The sequence below is a fragment of the Choloepus didactylus genome, chromosome 2 (genome assembly GCF_015220235.1).
Source record: "Choloepus didactylus isolate mChoDid1 chromosome 2, mChoDid1.pri, whole genome shotgun sequence".
Lineage (NCBI taxonomy): Eukaryota > Metazoa > Chordata > Mammalia > Pilosa > Megalonychidae > Choloepus > Choloepus didactylus.
This window is the reverse complement of record NC_051308.1, coordinates 199884856-199903564: the sequence shown is the minus strand read 5'-3', so window position 1 is coordinate 199903564 and position 18709 is coordinate 199884856. Positions and strand designations below refer to the sequence as shown.

Below are 18709 nucleotides of genomic sequence, written 5' to 3'. Positions count from 1 at the left end.
GGACCTGGTTTTGCTTGAACTTCCCAGAGCCCAGAGCCATGTCTCTACTGCAGGATGGGGTTTCCCAAGAGTAGAACTCTCTACTCCAAACCAGGAGTCTCCAGTCTGAGCCCTATCCCCCTCTCCCATCCTCATGTCCCACACAAGTTCTAAGCCTGGGGTCCCCACTGGGGCTGGGTGCTGGCAGGGGCTGAGGACAGGCTCACTTGGGTCTCAGGACTGCCCCTTCTTCTCCACACAGGCTTTCAGGAGGTGGGCTGGTACCCAGGTCTGGAGCAGTGGTACAAGCAGGCCGTCCCTAATGCCACAGTTCCCAACACCACCTGTCACCTCCCACGGCCTGATGCCTTCCACATGCTCCGGGACCCAGTGAGCGGGGACATCCCTTGGCCAGGCCTCATTTTCGGGCTCTCGGTGCTGGCCACCTGGTGCTGGTGCACAGACCAGGTAATGCTCCAAGCAAGCCTTTGTCTAACCCACCACGGAGTGGGACAGCTTCCTTCTGGAAAACCAGGCTGCATAGAGGCTTGGGGTTCATTCTGGGACTGGTATGGGCCTACAGTCAGTGAACAGTGATCTAGTGGCAGGCCTCCACTGCTGCCATTTCAGGTCATCGTGCAGAGGTCTCTCTCCGCCAAGAGTCTGTCCCATGCCAAGGGAGGCTCCGTGCTGGGGGGCTATCTGAAGATGCTCCCTATGTTCTTTATCGTCATGCCTGGCATGATCAGCCGGGCCTTGTACCCAGGTAAGTCTCACTCTTTGGTCCTGGGATGCAGGGCTTGTGAGGGGCTTCCAGAGATGCTCCTGGGCAATCATGGACTAGAGCAGGAGTCAGAAAATATTTTCTATTAAGAACAGATAGCAAACATTTTAGGCCTCATGGACAAAGCATGGAAGTATTTCCATAGAAGAAATTTGAATCTGAACGCCATTGCATTTAAAATATTTCACCATTATATAGGAAAGACCAGTTAAGGCTTTCTTGACACCACCCAAGGATAATTGCCTTTTATCATGATGTATAAGGCCTAAAAGACAAAGGAGCGTGTTGGGTTTTGCAGGGTAGTGTTCGGGGCAAGAAATTTTCCAAAGACATCTGAATTTTAGTACCCAGGCACCCTTCTGCACCTTGACCCTCTAGTAACTTATCCCTGTCAGGGTCACCAGTGAACACGTTCTTATAGTGTCGGAAAGCAATTATCGGGCCAACCAGAGAAGGCACGGGGAGAGCCCAAGGTCATACAGCACTAACTGCCATCACTTCTCCTGCAGATGAGGTAGGCTGCGTGGACCCTGATGTCTGCCAAAGAATCTGTGGGACCCGAGTGGGATGTTCCAACATTGCCTACCCCAAGCTGGTCATGAGTCTCATGCCCATTGGTGAGTCTTCATCTCCCCACCCACCCGCCACTCCCGCCTCCCAACCTCCTCTAATCCCCACTGCCTGGGACACTAAGAATGAACAGGAAGAGCAAGAAAAAATTCACTTCTGCATTCCCCCCAACGCACATACACATGCATGCGTGTACACATATATAAATGCAGTACACACACAGGCAGAGATGCACACATGCACATACACCACCACCAGTTGTGCATTACATACAAGCATTTGTAAGGCACCTTTTCTATGCTCTGGTCCTGGAGATGCAGAGACAAAGACAGGCCCTGCCCTCAGGCCTCATGCTGTCTCCATTTGTGTATTGACTCACAAATGGCACAATGCGCTGTGACCAGCCTGGTGACACAGTGGGGGCTAAGGGAGCCCTAAGGAGGCTGCTGGCTCAGCCTGGGGGAATGTCAGGGAGTTTCTCAGAAGAAAGGAGCTGGAGCTGGAGCTGAGCCCCGAGGAACATCTTAGCCAACAAAGCAGGAGGGAGTTGGGAACCATCACTCCTGGGAGAAGCTGTGTGTGCACATGCCCAGGGCTGAGAGAGAGAGTGTGAAGTTGGAACTGAAAGTAGCTCCATGTGGACTCAGAGGCAAGTGGGGAATGCAGTCAACCTTCCCTAGAGAGGAGGTCGTGACCAAGCCTCGTCACACAGTGCAGCCTTCGCTGAGGGCAGTGGGGAGTCACTGGGGTTTTAGGCCCGAGAGTGCACGTTCAGATGTGTGCTTCAGAAGGCTTACTCCTCATGGGGGATTCAGTGTGGAAGAAGGCCCAGGGGGAGGCAAGGAGACAAAGCAAGGAGACAAGACAGAGAGACACAGTGATTGGTAGTGGCTTGGACGAAGTCAGTAGAGTAATGATGGAAGGAAGGGATTTAAAAGTCATTTGTGAGAATTGGCAGGACTTGATGACTGATTGTATTTGAAGGAAAAGAAAGATGGAGGAATCAGATGGCTCCCAGGTCTCAGGCTTCAGAAGGTGGGTTTATAATGATGAGACTGGGGACACAGGAAGAAAGGCAGGTTTGTGGTGGGAAATCAATGATTTGGGTTATTCCTACCCTCTTTTAGAATGAGAATAGTAGCAAAGAAATAGTGGAGATAGGCAGCAGTCTTGGGATGCAGAGCAATTTCACGGGACTGGATGATGGAAACCCGAGGAAGGGCTCTAAGATAACATTGAGGAATGTGGGGTAGGGACCAAAAAGGGCAACAGAAGGAAGGCGATGGTCTGAGTTTGGGACAACTTGAGTCCAAGGCACCTGTAAGTCTCCCAGGGAGACATTTAGGATGTGGTTTAACATATAGGTCTGGAGAGAAAGAGGAGTGAGATGGAACCAGAACCAGGACTTGCTTCCCCAGGAATGAACAGTTGTATTTCTAGAAACTTGGTCGTTAGAACCATAGAGAAGTCAGAGACCAATGGGTCCCACCCTCTCTTGTTACAGATGGAAAAACAGGCCCCAAAAGGGTAAGAAACTAATCCAAGATCCTACAACTGGTTACTAGCAGAGCCAGTCAACAAGCCCAGGTCTTCTGTCTCCCAGTCCAGGCTTTATCCTGGTACCACAATGTCAATGAAGAAGGTACAAAAACATTCAGTTATTACCAACACCCCTCCCTGCCCAGGGACCCACTAATCAAGAGTTGTGAAATTCAGACTGAGATGTCAAAGCTGCAGAGAACCTTAAAGACCACCCGGTCTTACACACCTTAATAGTGTATCTGAGGAAACAGAGGCTGAGGGAGGGCAGATGACTCACCCATGGCCACAAAGCAAGGCAGAGGCAGAGTTTGGCCAGAACCTGGACCTCCAGCTTCTAGTTCTGTGGGTCTCCTGGATTCCTTATCTGTGCTGCTTGGGGACCTCATCCAATGACTTCTCCATCCTCCCCACACCCAAGCTCTCGACTTTGCTTGATGCTGCCGCCTCCATGGTTCCTGGCAGAGCTAGCTGTCCATGCGAACCTTGTCTCTTCCCAGGTCTGCGGGGCCTGATGATTGCTGTGATCATGGCTGCCCTCATGAGCTCGCTCACCTCCATCTTCAACAGCAGCAGCACCCTTTTTGCCATTGACGTCTGGCAGCACTTCCGCAGGAAGGCCACGGAGCAGGAGCTGATGGTGGTGGGCAGGTGTGCTGGCCCATCTTCACGGGGCATTCCCTTGTTGTAGGCAGTGTCCCCCAGAACCCTCTCCTGCCAGCCCTGGGTTACCCTGGAGATATGGTTGGGTCTGGCAGTCAGGACACCTGGGTTCTCAAGCCAACTTTCTGTGGGACCTCAGGTAAGTCTCTCCCCAACTCTGGACCACTCTTTCCCTCAAGAAAAACAACAAGAAAAAAAATCGCTTCTCTGCCTCTTTAACTTCCTCTTGGAACTGGTCAACAGGGTAAATGGGAGAAGATAACAAAGCACTTAAGAAATGAAGGGTGTGCTGTATACATGGGAGAAAACTTAGCAAGCAGCTCACTCTCAAAGTCTTTTGGACCAATTCTGCCTATTGTCCCAGGTCGACAGAAATGCCATTAATTTAATCCATCAGACACCCTGAGTATCCACCATACTGAGGCATAAGGGAGAGTCCTATGGCCCTACCCTCAGAGTGCTCATAGTCTAAAAAGAAAGACAGAAATGTGGGTGATACACTGAGGTACCTACTTCAATGGAGATGTTCATAGAAAAGTTGTCTCCAAATGATGCAGAGCCTTAAGCATCAAGATAAAGCATTTCTAACTTTGTCTTGTAGGTATCAGTTTTATGCTTTTGAAAGCATACCTTGGTGGCTAATTTTTCTTTTTTTCCATAGACTGGGGGTTTGTAACTCACATAGGGTTCAGGGAGTCTTCCTGAAACCTTTGCTTCATGATTTAAGACTCTGTAACTCAGGTTTCTAGACTAAAGTGCTTACTCTCCCTGCTTGGTGGCTGAGTACTTGAGTTTGGACGTCTTGTTCTGTTACATCTCCCTGCCTTTGCACTCACTGTTCCTTCTACCAGGATGCCTTCTACCTCCATCTTCCTAATGAATTCCTACTGTCCAATCATCTGTGGGTCCCCAGCCCTATGCCCACGGACTGACTGCATTAGGACCTGAGTACAGGAAAGATTGCACAGAGAGGAAGGGGATGAGCACAGGGAGGTGCTTGGGTGACTGCTGCTCCAGTGGTGCCTGAGGGAGGCAGTGAGAGGGGAAGGAGAGAAGTTGACATGTGTGCGGAGACCTTGCAAAAGAAGTGTTCCTTTATTTCTTTGCACACTCACTGCTGAGTTTTGCCACCCCTTCTTTCATCAATAAGTGGCATTTGGGCACCATCTCGTGGCTATATGAGTTATTACACTCAACATATCCGGGAGAGATGTCCACCAATTTGTTTACACACCTGCAAAAATATACACGTAGAGTGACCTGGGGACTTAGGTCTGAACCAGGATCAGTTGGGGATCAGTCAGGAGACGGGAAAGGTGGAGTCCCTGCCCTGAGCTTAATGCCAAAATAGGGGAGAGAGGGTCAGAGCTGGGGAAGGAGAAGTCCCTGGAGGCTGCAGTCAACATGGAGGAGGCTCTACTGAACGTGTTTTGGACGTGAACGAGTACAAAAGGCATTCCAAGCAGAGACCAGAGGCCGCTTACTGAGGTAGGGGGTAGGCAGGGTGGACTGAGTGGATTCCTCCCCTAAAAAAACAGGCAGACATGCCCTCAAAGTTTTTCAATTAGAAAATTCTGAGGTTTCAGTTCTCTGGGTTTCTTGGATTTTGGAATTCTAATATTATGGATTATTAATATTCTAATATCTGGAATCTCAGCATTTGGGATTCCCACCTTCCAACATTCTCTGATTCAGTGACTGCACAATTCCCCTCCTTCTTCCTCCTTGGTGTCCTGGGCATCATTTTCACTGCCCCAACCCCCATGCCACACCAACTGAGCTCTCCTCACAGCACCCTGTGTCCTCCCTGGCAGAGTGTTTGTGGTGCTCCTGGTTGTCATCAGCATCCTCTGGATCCCCATCATCCAAAGCTCCAACAGTGGGAAGCTCTTCGACTATATCCAGTCCATCACCAGCTACCTGGCACCACCCATCACTGCCCTCTTTCTGCTGGCCATCTTCTGCAAGAGGGTCACAGAGCCTGTGAGTGCTGCATAATGCCTATCTCTCTCCCAGCAGAGTAGGGGGTCAGGAGACCTGCTCTGTCGATAACTTGGTCTATGTCACCTTGAGCAAACTGAATGCCCCCTCTAGGCTTCACCTCCCAGTACATAGCATCAGATCTAAATGCATACATTCACTCAACAAACATTTACTGGCTCCTATTATGGAAGCTCCAGGATAACTCGGTTTATGAGGTTAATATAAACCTGCCGTCACTGTGCTGGCAGGAAAGAGAGATGATTAAATAAGCAATAATGATAAAGTATAGTGACTGCTGTGAGAGTGATTAACAGAGGCACTTAACCTATGGGGGGCCTATGAAGAGGTCATGGACGCCTTCTTGGATAAAATGACCTGAATGATTAGTGGGAGAGGAAAGAGCATTCCAGATACACAGAACAGTGTATTTGAAAGACCAAGATAAACTGGAAAATCTATAAGGTCCATTCCATCTCAACCATTTTATGATTCTACATGTAGACAAAATAACAGCAATGTCAACCGTAAAGACAAAGTATGCAATACGGGGTGCCTGCATACACGTATCATTCATACAACTGTGCTGAAACTTGACAAGAAGCCTGGGAGGAAGCTAGAAGTACCAGGGCTATATACCCTTGGTTACCCTCAAGGATAGCCTGGAAAAAGCAAACCCAAATATTCTGGCTGTATTTTGGGGAGTTAAGGAAATCCATGGACAAGACTCTACTAGAGCAAATGATTATCACAAGGGAGATCATAGAAATCCCTCCCCCATGGCGTACTTAAGCAAGGTGTCTACTGATGTCTGCTCTTTGCAAAGAGCTACTCTTCTTGCTGGATAACCATAATGCACAGCAGGACCCAGCCAAATTCTGGATGTTTCTGTTCATGCCAGGGCTTTTGAAATCAGGATTGGCATCTTCTTTTTGAAAATAGTCATCTAGTTCTCACATACTGGAAACAGGTATAGGTAAGGGCAAAAAGGTGCTATAAAGAAGTAAGATGTGGAAGGTATCACAGCTGTTCTTAGGGAGGAAAAAGCAGGAAAAAAAACCCAGAAGCAACAAAGGGAAATCTCTTTTCTGATTTCTGATGAATTATAGCAGAAAGATGGTAAGGGGGATGTGGGTGCCCTCTGCTTATTACAAGAGCTTATTCCATTCTAGTTGAATATTAGGCATCTATTACTTAGTACTCATTGCTTTCCCTTTCCTTGCACCTCAGACAACGCTGAGTCAGCAAGATTGAGTAACTGGTTCCACGCTATCCCAAAATGGAGTCTGTTGGCTCTAGGAGCCATTCCCTTGATAAAATACCACTGTTCATCACTGAGTCAAGACAAAGTCTTAATGGGGAATTTGCCAAGACAAATGTGCTAAACATGTAATAAACTAGTGGGAGAGACTTTTTGACATAGAGTGGCTTTCACTTCTAACAGGATCTCCCAGCTGGATCTCACCCCTGCCTATGTCTGCCTTCTCTCCACAGGGAGCCTTCTGGGGCCTCATGTTTGGCCTGGGAGTGGGGCTTCTGCGCATGATCCTAGAGTTTTCGTACCCAGCTCCAGCCTGTGGGGAGGTGGACAAGAGGCTGGCCATGCTGAAGGACTTCCACTACCTCTACTTTGCCCTCCTCCTCTGCGGGCTCACTGCCATCGTCATCATCACTGTCAGCCTCTTTACAAACCCCATCCCTGAGGAAAAGGTAAGCAATGTACTTGTATCAAGGCCCCAAAGAAATCCTCACCCTATCCCCAATGCCTGGAATTCCACCGAGTTTACTCCGTTTAGTTAGGGTCTCCCTTGTTACCATGCAAATGTCCTTGGGAGGGGGAGCTCAATGGGTTGTTAATTTCTAAATGAAAAGTAATTCAAAAATCACTTGATGAGCACCTACTATGTGCCAAGCACTGTGCAAAGGGTTATAAAGGTGGGTAAGACATGGTCCTTGCCATTGACAGTCCATGGGGGTGGGGGTGGAGTACAGACACAGACACAGGTACTATATAATCACTGTACAAAAAGGAAAGTGCAGAAGTTCCAAGCTTAGATGAAGAGGCAAAGCACAGAAGGAAAGGCAGACTAGGGGGCCAGGGAAAAGATCCCCAATAAGGCCACTTTGAGTTGGACCTTGAAGAATGGGTAGGGATTTGCTGAATGGCCAAAACACAGGAATGTGAGAAAGAAACAGACACAGGCCATCAGATTAAGAGATCAATTTGAAATCCTTGCTTCTCCCACACTGACTGACTCACCAGTCCTTGAATACTGACACCCAGTTTTTTAAAGCTTCTTTCCTTGGAGCCCATGCTAGAAGTTGCTTGAAAAGCATTAATAATACCCTTTACCTATATGGTGCTTTACAGTTTACAAAACTTTACACCCTTGGTTTCGCCATTTCCTATAAACAAGCAGGGCAAATGTTAACCCCAATGTCCAGATGAGGAAACTAAGGCCAACAGTGGCTGACTTCTCCAGTGGCTCACTCCATAAATTATTTGAGCACCTTGTCTTCCACTGTATGCTTCTGTGCCCCCCCCACCGAAGTCTTTCTCAATTTAAAATCCCTCTCTGGATCCTGAATTCTCCTCCAGCTACTGCTGTCTCCCTCTCCTCCTTTAACAGCCAAACTTTCGGAAAGAATAGTTTGCATTCATGACCTCCACTTCCCACCTCTTGTCTACTTCTCAACCCGCTGTAGTCTGGCTGTTGCCCCCACCATTTCATTGAATTTGCTCTCACCAAGGTCACCAGAAAGTTTCTTGTTGTTAAAATCAATGGTTACTCTCTATCTTTATCTTAATTGAATTCTGAGGAGAACTAGAAACCATGGACCACTTTCTACTTCCAGAAGATCTCTCTTTTTCTTTACTTCCATGACATATTTCCCTTCTATTTTTCCCCCTACCTTTTTAATCCCTCTTCTTCCTTCTTCATGGGCTTTTCTTTCCTGTGCTGTAATTCTTCTGACTCTACCCCTATGCCCCCTCAGCAATCTTATCCATGCCCATGAATCCAGCAACACTCAACTCTTTTCACCAGCCAAGATGCAATCACAAATTCAACTGCCTCTTGGTTACATAAAGAGACAGAATCCATAAGCTACTAGTGACATACAGTGTAAGGATAAGGTAAGGTTTCTTGAGAAAAACAAGTAAAGAAGCCTGAGCTCTCATAATCTTATAGAATTGCTTGGGTTGGGCACAGCTGGATTCACAGTAGAAAGTGCTCTAGGAGAATGATCCTGCCCTGGGCTGCTACAAATATTTGTAGGAAGTTGGGAGCAGGGCAGGGAATGCCTGATTCAATATATAACTAGGGGAGGATCCTGGCCAGGAGAATAGCCTTGATGGTAAAGGAGACAGCTCAGAGCTCAGTTGACATTGTTGGATCCAGCCCACTGATAATCAGCCAGAGCTCTAACTGTTTTCTTCTCTACTGAGCTACCAAAAGGAGAGAAGAGTGAAAGCCACAGGGTCATCCAGGACACACAGGTTTTTCTCCTCACCTGGACATCTCCACTTGGAAGTCCTACAGACTCTTTAAACTCATCATCATATTTGTATCTAATGCACACATACTCCCACATATTCGCACACGTTGTTCCTCATATCTCACTCCTAGCAACACCAAAACCCATTCCTTCTCCTGTGCCCTCTGCCCCTATGAGGAGCACCACTACCCATCCAAGGCAGGAGCCTGAGAGTTGTGTTAGCCTCTTCCCTCTCTCTTACCTGGCTCATTCAATCAGACACCTTGTTCTGTAGATTTTACCTCCTTCACATTAAGACTGTTTCCTCCTGTTCATTACCTCAGGCTCCCATTAGTTCTTGCCTCACCTTTGCAACAGTCTACTGTTGGAACCTTTCCTCTAGGCTGGACCCATTCAATCCACGCAAAGAGATCTTTCTAAATTCCAGAATTTCTAGTATCTTCTTTTTGCCTAACATCTGTATCAATTCTCCATTGCCTACAATTTTTTTTTTAAGTATCACCTCCTCAGCCTGACTTGTGAAACTGTTTGATTTCGAACACTAGCCTCCCTGCCCATCTCCATTTCTCTCTTGTCAGTCTGTGAGCTTTATGACATCAGGGGCTGTGCCAGACTCATGTATTCCAGCACCCAGCATTTGCCTGGAGTAGAGTGGGTGCTCCAAGAGTCCTAATTTCCTAAGAAAGGGGCAGTCATGGCTAAGACCCAGGCCTCCTGACTCACAGCTTTGCATTCATTATTGAATGGGAGGCAACTGACTCAAGACAGTGTTTTTCTTTCCTACCAGCTTGCTCGCCTGACTTGGTGGACCCGGAACTGCCCCCACTCAGAGCTGGAGAAGGAGGCCTCCGAGAGCTCACCAGAGATATCAGAGAGGTCATGTGGGGAGTGCTCCATAGGAAGTGGAGCATCAGAGAACCCCAGCCAGGGCCAGGAGCTGCCTGGAGGTAGGCTCAGGGCATGCCGGGTATGGGGTGGATGGGCATCCATCACAGAGGAGCAGTGGAGACAGATACCATGTCATGGGGCCCCAAAGACCCTGTTTGGGGGACATTGAGGACAGGGTTTCTGAGGGGGCCTAAAAAATATAAAATAAACCCATGTTTCCTTCCCATATGGTACTGACCTATTTGAGAAATAAGACAAATAAGTAAGGCAGATGGGAGCCAAAATATTGCCCTCATTAATTATAAAGTGTGGGTGGAAAGATTTGGTTTCTATCCATGGGGAAATGCCATTCTCAATACTGAACCCCAGCAATAGTCAGAGTTACCCATCCAGTCATAAGCAGAACTGAACAAGGCAAGTGTGAGCATCACAGAGCCGAGGGAAAGGAGGGAGGTTCCTGAACCAGCATGCCCTGTTTATCTTCCCCAAATTTGCTAATATGGAAGTCCCTTCACCTTTCCTGCATTGAATGAGTATAAGGCCAGGAAAAAGCAAAGAGTGTTACACTAATTGAGTTCCCTCCACAAGGAAGGAAACATCAAGCATGTCAAAGAAACGGTCCTCCTACTAGTCCCCCTACTATTCTTTTCTTTATTATTTATTTATTTATTTATTTTTTATCCATTGGGCTTCAAAATTCTGCCTATAGTCACACAGAGGCATGGGGATGAGAACAGCCATATATCCAAACAGTTCTGTCTTCATGAGGTCATCCAAACCAGCCACCACTGCTAGAGTTGTCTTCCTTGAACTGCTGATGGACAATATAGATTTTGCCTTCTGGGAGCTCTTAAATAGGTTAGAAAAATACATTCATTAAATTACCCCAAGGGCACTCAGTTCAACTAAGGTTGAAAATTATAATTCATAATATAACTGTTTTAGACATGTTGAAGCTATAACCCTTATTCCAGTTTGCTAATGCTGCCTTTTTGCAAAATACCAGAAATGGATTGGCTTTTATAAAAGGGGGGTTATTTGGTTACACAGTTACAGTCTTAAGCCCATAAAGTGTCCAAGGTAACACATCAACAATTGGGTACCTTCACTGGAGGATGGCCAACCTTTATTAGCTGGGAAGGCACATGGCTGGCGTCTGCTCCAGAGTTCTGGTTTCAAAATGGCTTTCTCCCAGAGTGTTCCTCTCTAGGCTGTGGCTCCCCCTAAATATGTCATTCTCAGTTGCTCTTGGGGTGTTTGTCCTCTCTTAGCTTCTTGGAGCAAAGGTATGTTTTCAAAGGCCATCTCCAAAATATCTCTATAAACTGCAGCTCCTCTCTCAGCTCCTGTGTGTTCTTTAAAATGTCCCTCTCGGCTGTAGCAAGCTTGCTCCTTCTGTCTGAGCTTATATGGTGCTCTAGTAAACTAATCAAGGCCCACTCTGAATGGACAGGGCCACACCTCCATGGAAATTATCCAATTAGAGTTATCACCTACAATTGGGTGGGTCGCATCTCCATGGAAACACTCAATCAAAGAATTAAAATCTAATCAACACTAATACGTCTGCTCACACAAGACTGCATCAAAGATAATGGCGTTTTGGGGGACATAATACATTCAAACTGGCACAACCCTCCTGTAGTGAGATGAAATAACATTAAGGTAGTCTCAAGATATATCAAAACTATAGAAATTTCCCAAATTATGAAATTACCAAGGAAAAATTGAAGTCTAAAAAGTTAAATCAGTTTGCAAGTTGGGGTCAATTATCAATTTATCTTGCCCTTGTGAGTTAAAAATTCAATGACATTTAAGTCCCAAATCTGTTTTCTGCCTCAGTCAGAGGGTGTCTCAGTGCTTAGATGAAGGTAAATTTCCTTCAGCAGCTGTGGTCTTCCATTAGACTGGGCATAGTTTTGTCATGGTCTCAGAAAGTTTTGTTTTATACCCATCCTTGGTGTGCCAAGCTTTTAAGAATTCCAGTGAGGTAAGAGCATAGACAAGATTATCAAAGCACTGGTCCTGTATGAATAAAATTAGAAAATAAGTGAATCCTAGCCCCTAAAGTGGTTATTCCAGGCAAAATTAGGCTCTCCAAACCTAGTATTTAGTATTGTCCTCGATTGTAGCGGAGACTCAGTGATATCTAAAGGAAGGAGAGTTTGGAGAACATCACTGTCTTGGTTTTAGCTCATCAGATTGCCAATTAATCCATGCTCAATTCGAGAATCCATGACCTGGGATAACTTAAACTAAGTGGCATGAAGTATTTGCCGTATCTAAGGCAAAAAGGAATCTCCTTCATCTTGATGTCTCTTCCTTAAAGAGTGACAACTGAGGCATTGCTGCCTCCAGAAGAGTTTAGGGATTTACGGTGGAGTCAACCCAGCCATTGACCTTATTTGGAGTGTTCTTACTTCCCATTTGGCACACTGACCACATTTTAATTTCCACTCCCCTTTGATTCCCAGGTATCTGACACCCAGCACTGAAATGAGTGTGAGCTCTGTGAAATGCCACACTGTCTATCTTCCCTTGCAATCAGGCATTTTCACCCCCATTCCCCAGAGCAGTTCCACTGCCTTTTACTCTGGAATTACTTAGGCCTGAGAAACCTGCCTCCTACGGCAGGTATGTCCCTTGTATGAAACTAACTGATTCAGAGCCAAGTTCAGGCCAAGGGTAGTGGTGGGACTCCTGAGTTTGTGGCTGGCCCACAGAAATTCAGGTCTAGCTCCCTCACTGTTCCCCCACTGGCCCTGACTAAAGGTGGAATTAGGGGCAGCTGCTCTCTAGCTGTCTACCTAGACTGGCGCCAGCCACTGAAAACCAGAACTGCCACAGAGGGCACTTAGGCACATGTTGATCTCTCCTGGTTTGCACTTTAAACGCCACATATATTCCTACAAAGTCTGCATAAAGAAAAGTTCTCTTTGGGTTAAATGAAATTTTCCTCAGCTACGCGTGGCTTCTGTGGCCTCTGAGCAATGGTTGGCGCTTCTGCTGAGGCCCCAGCTACCATTTACTGAGCATAGTTCAAGCTGCCATGTGCACCCTGAGGCAGCCTGGGCCTGTGTAGGCCCATGGCTTTGCTGAGATCACCTTGCTTGCTAGACTCACATGGTTGGCAGTGCTATGCCACTCAGATCCCACACTTTGCCAAGGTTCTAGGGGCCTTATACCTTCCCTGAGGTCTGAGAAGTCCTCCACCTTTCTTGGGACCTGTTACCTTTGCTTAAGGCCCTGACTCTAGAGAAACAGCCACTTACCTAGAGTTAATCATCATAAACATCATAAAGCCAGCATCTCACCAAGGTCAAAATATCACATAGTCTAAGACTCAAAGCTTCTTGCCTGAGCTACAGCCATTAAAAGCCAATGGTCCATTGTAAAGAGCTATCCATAATGGGGAATGTCATTCTTTACAAACTTCTAAGGTGAAACCCCACATAGGCTCACTTCATAAAGCTCCCCCAAGGCTCAAAGTCACCCTCCTTGGTCTTATCAGTTGCCCCAATTAGTTCAGGTGCATTTTGCTTTGCAGAATGGTACTCTTTGTCATGTTCTCAAGTTTGTGGTCCATGTACCAGATGTTGGGGTCTCAAAACTTCTTCTCCCCCATCATCACAAGGAGAGGCCTTGGCCCCTATAAAACTAATGGCACAGAAAAGAGCAATTTGAGAGTGCAAGTTCTTTGTAAGTGAGGCAGCCACCAAGAGAGGGAGGAAAGAGGAAAGGGAAGTGACAAAGGTAACTCTTAAAGGGAGAGAGAAAGGGGCCAGGTGCACTTCCCAGGCCTGAACCCCAGAATTAGATAGACTTTCCCACGCAGTCACTGGGTGCCCTCCCTGGCTTGCCCCCCACGCCAAGGGTCAAAGCCTGGCCTGGAGAAGCAGAGAGGAATGCCTGCTCCCTGCGGGCGGCTCGGTCCCAAAAGGAACACTGGAGGCACTGAGCCAGCAGAGAAGTCCATGAGAGAAGTCGCTCTTCCCCACCCCCAAGGACAAGTAAAAGGGCAGAGAGTCCAGTGCTGTAGGCAAAAAACTCCTTCCCCAAGAAGGAAACATCCCCCTCTCTAAAGGCCCATCACCAGATTCATTTGTGTCGTCCTTGGGTTAAAAAAGTAAACAGGGCAATTTATTTTTGGGGTCCTAAAAAAGAATGTGAAACATTTTTTAAGGACAACAGAGTAGACCCAAAAGAAGTATATACATCCCAGGTTTCAGTCAAATCATAGCACAGATTTATTGTGTTGTGGCTCACCAATAACTGTTTATGTGACTTAGACTCTCTGGGCACCAGAGTTCACACATCAAGCCCTGGGCCTCCCTCATCTGCCTCAGAGGGTTGCCGTGAGAATCAAAAGAGAGAATGTTTGGGTGAACTTGTAACCTGATAAAGCCTAGTACAAACAAAATGCTTAATTTGTATGATTGGTCTTAGCCTAGCTGAGGCTAATATCCTATGTGGCCTTAAGCTAGTCTCACCCCTTCTTTGAGTCTTTTTCCTTCTTGGTACAATCAGGGAGTCCGACTAGATGGTTTCCAGGTTCCCTGTATTTCTGGAGCTCTGTGGTGGCATTGAAGTTACCAAGTATCAAGTTCTGAAGCCATTAAGATAATAAAATATTTCCTATGCATTGTAGTCAACCTCAGTGAAAGGTTTTTAATATTAATTTTATTTTTGATATGCTATCTGCTAGTCCGAAAAAACCTTCTAAAATATTTACTTTGTTCATTACTTCTTTTCAACTTAGTTTTAATTAATTATGCTACCTTTTAATCTCAGAGCAGGACCTTTCTCTGCTCTGGGGAGCATCCTGTATCTGCATTGGCACAGTCTTATGCACATTTTGAACATTATGCTCGCCAGAACCTCTTCCCACTGCTCTAGCATTGGTAACTTTTTAAAGTGCTAACAAACCTCCATTCTCATTTGTTGTGCAAAACAACCCAGAGAGGAACAGGGTCTCATTGACCCTTTTGAGAGAGAAGGTGCCTGCAGCTCAGAGAAGTTGAGTGACTTGCATATGGCCTCACTGTCAGCTGACGGCAGTGCTAGCCCTGGAACGCAGGGACCTGGCTTCCAGCCCAAGGCCGTTTCATCAGCAGGAGCAGCAATCTGTTTCAAATGCTTCCTCCTTCCTTGGTGGAATGATGCCCTGTCCCTCTCTCCTCACTGGGGCATGCGCTCTGAATTGGGATGAAATGCATAATCCTCACCCCTTAACCCATCATCCCCTTGAGAACATTGATAGGCTTCTGGTAGATGACTTTGGATGCTGTGGCCAGGGTCAGAGCTCAGACCATCACTTCCCCCAGGGAGCACACAGCCTGTGGTTTGCAGAAAGGGCCGAGTCGATTGTTCCCCCTTCCCCACTGCTCCCTTCTGATATCCCCATCCCATCCCTTTGTTTTGGTTTCTCACCATCTCTCTCTCTTCTCCACTCTCTCACCTTTTCCCTTCCTCCAACCTTTCCTTGCCTCTTCCCTCCGGCTCTCCTTTGCCTTCTGGCTTCTGTCTTTCCAGCCCCACACAGGTCCTGGGGGAAGCTGCTCTGGAATTGGTTCTGTGGGCTCTCTGGGGTCCCAGAGCAGGCCCTGAGCCAAGTGGAGAAGGATGCACTAGAGCAGAAGCTTACCAGCATCGATGAAAAGCCGCTCTGGAGAAACGTTTGCAACATCAATGCTGTCCTTTTGCTGGCCATTAACATCTTCCTCTGGGGCTATTTTGCATGACTTTACAGACCTGACTTCAGATTAAACACGGCCCGAAACTGGCCAGCCAGAGACAGACTCACCTCTCATCTTGCTTTTCAAACTGGAGGCTACAGAGGCTGCGACTGCAAGAGCCCCTGAAGGATATGTAACCCAGCCACCACACTTGACAGGGAGAGAAACGGAGACCCAGACTGAGCACTGGGTTTGCTCAGGGTCACACAGCAGGGACTCGAACGGGGTGTCTTGGCTCCAGCTCTCTTTCATTACATTGCCTTATACCCTACCTCAAAAATACCATTTTCACCCTCTCGTTGAGGCTCTTCACTAGCTTTTACTGTAAGTGAAGTCTTTAGGCTAGAAAAAGTGGAAGATAGGTAGGAGTAGCAAGAAAATTGCAAAATACCAAGTATATCTTTGCTCACTCATATGGCTTTCCCTTTTTCCCTTTCCAGTTTCCCTTCCACTCTACAGTGATCAATCAACCCCCAGTAATCTATTTATAGCATGACTCTCCCCAGGAGTGCCTTGTTATTCCATTGGTTGCTCCACAATGGTGGCTCTCAGACCCAAAGGAGTGAGGGGCCAAAGGGAATTTAAGCACGGTGGCACATGGCATTTTTGGGCAGGGAGCTCTTGGATAAGGGACTCTCCTTGGCACTACTCAGATGCTTCCTCTTTCTACACATGCCAACATGCACACTGTCTCCATGGCCTGAGGAACTTAAGAGTCCAGTTGGAGAGGCATGACTTTTTGAAAACGAGAGGAATCAAGACATGCTACTCTGTAATTAGGTGTAGGTGCTGGTGAGGGGGATGGCCCTACAGAGGGGTACACAGACAGGATCCAAGCATTTGAGCCTCTGTCCCTCTCCCTTTATCTGCCAAGTGTATGCCTACTCTGGAAAACACCATGATCCCACTTTGGTGTCCTTCAGGAAGCTCAAGATTAGGTAAAGGTCTTATTCCTGCTCCCATAACCCCTGTACTTGCTTTTATCGTAGCACTGATCACACTTTATTGTAATGTCTGCCTCCCCTACTAGATTTAGTACACCATATGGTCAGGGACAAAGGGCCATGTCCCAAGTAACTCTGTACCCAGAAAATAACAGGTATTCAATAAATGTTTGTTGAATAAATAAATTCCCCAAAGTCCAGGTAGGCTTTGTACTGTTGCCATCTGAGTAGTGACTTGGGTTGTCAGGTTGTGGAGGCAAGGAGTCTCCTTAAATTGGAGCTTGAACAACTAAGTCTCAGATGTCTAGAGTGACACCATAATCCTTTCTGATCCATTGCCAAGGACACAAAATGAGAACGTCCCTTCCTTCTTCTGTCTCCCTGTCTAGGCTGCCCCTACTCTCTTCAGTTCTTCTTTAATGCTGCCTTTGATCATCATTTTACTCTAATCAATAATCAAAATTGGATACAAATAAAATTCTAGGGTCAGCTGAATTTGTCCTGTTTGAGATTTAAATAAAATGACTTTATGAACACCTCCTGGTCATTGCTGCCTCCAAGTTTCTATTTCCACTGGCCTTTTGACTTCACTTGTGTCTCATCTCATGTGGCTATTCAACCCCATTTTTTGCCACTGACCCTTACAGGGAACTCAACCTTCCCTCACTGCTTTTTCCCAAAACCATCCACACAAGGCATTTGTGCAGAGGATTTTACTCAAGGTTTGGAGATGGAAGAAATTCTAAACCACCAAAATACAAACAATGTAAAATTGAATAGTAAATATACCTATTTTCAGCAGCCCGCTACTACAATTTCTTAACAGACCTCCTCCTCAGTCTGCAGCCTCCTGCCTCCTGCTGTGGTTCTCAGCACCCACTTTCCCTCTAGGTTCTCTCATGTCTCCCCATTCCTCCACTGTTGGTCTTCCTCCTCAGTTTCCCTCCCTTTATTACATTAAGCCTCTACTGGGCTTCAGACCTACCTCCTCCAACCCAAGATTCGTGAGCGGGCTGCTAAATTCACCCTTTTTTGCCTGGTTAATTCCTACTTGTTCCTCACATCTCAGCTCAAAAGTCACATCCTAAGGAGGCTATACTGGCCCAGTCACCATCTCACCACTGCTATGTGCATTCCAGAGCAGATCAGTCCCCAGCCCCTACCATAGTCTCATAGCCCCCTGACTTCATCATCAAAGAATTTGTTAGAATTTATACTGATTTATTTGTATAATTATTTCATTAATATTCATCTCCTCCCTTGATTGTAAGCCCCCCCCCCCCCCCCCCCCCCCCACTGTATGCCCATCATCTAAAAAACTACCTGGTATATTCTGGAGGCTGAAAAAGATTTTTATTTTATGTTAAATAAATTAATTAATGGATGAGTGAAAGAGCATCCTAAGCAGAGGAAACCAAATATTCAAAACAATGAGGTAGGAAAAATCATGACAAAACCAGTTGTGGTGGGTTGAATTGTGTACCCCAGTTTGGACATGTTCTTGGTCTTGGCCCTCATTCTGGTGGGTGTGGACCCACTGTAAATAAAATCTCTTCAAGATGTTGCTTCAGTAAGGTGTGGCCCCATTAAATCAGGTTGGGATTTAATCTGGATTGCTGGAGTCCTTTATAAGCAAAGTGAAAGTCAGACAGAGGGAAGTCAGGAGAGGCAGCCACGTGAATTGACAGGCTTGACAGAAAAGCCAAGGACCAAGATTCGCAGTCAGCCAGCTCCAGAATGCCACAGTCTGCAGAAATAAAGTTATTGCCTTGCAGATGCTTCACTTTTGGACTTCTCCTAGTCTCAAAACCACAAGTCAATAAATTCCCATTGTGTAAGCAAACACATTGTACGGTATTTGTTTTAGCAGCCAAGAAACTAAAACACCAGAGAACAAAAAGCAATTGAAAACATATGGAGTGGAGGGCATATGTGGGCAAGGCCACTGCTAGTCCATATGGCTTCCTTGTGCAAGTGAGGAAGACGCACCCTTTCTTCTTAGTAGATATGGCTTCTCACAGGGACTCACTGGTGGTAGCCAGATCGCAGGTGACATTTCAGTCCCCATATGCCCCCTCTAGACCAGGTGCATTTGTGCAGTGCACCATTTTCACATCCATTTATGGTGG

The 18709-nt window shown here is 46.6% G+C and overlaps 1 protein-coding gene across 4 annotated transcripts in view; it reads left to right on the top strand.

Annotated features, from left to right (window-relative positions):
* SLC5A9 (solute carrier family 5 member 9) overlaps positions 1-17117 on the top strand; it is a 34613-nt gene extending 17496 nt beyond the window's left edge. For all 4 annotated transcript variants that reach the window (XM_037827279.1, XM_037827277.1, XM_037827276.1 and 1 more), the window contains 8 exons: positions 242-447; positions 610-745; positions 1273-1380; positions 3373-3523; positions 5350-5518; positions 7010-7225; positions 9801-9960; positions 15434-17117. In XM_037827279.1, coding sequence (XP_037683207.1) covers positions 242-447; positions 610-745; positions 1273-1380; positions 3373-3523; positions 5350-5518; positions 7010-7225; positions 9801-9960; positions 15434-15642 — 1355 coding nt within the window. In that variant the 3' untranslated portion in view covers positions 15643-17117. The remainder of the gene's footprint in view (positions 1-241; positions 448-609; positions 746-1272; positions 1381-3372; positions 3524-5349; positions 5519-7009; positions 7226-9800; positions 9961-15433) is intronic.
* Positions 17118-18709: the final 1592 nt, after the last annotated feature.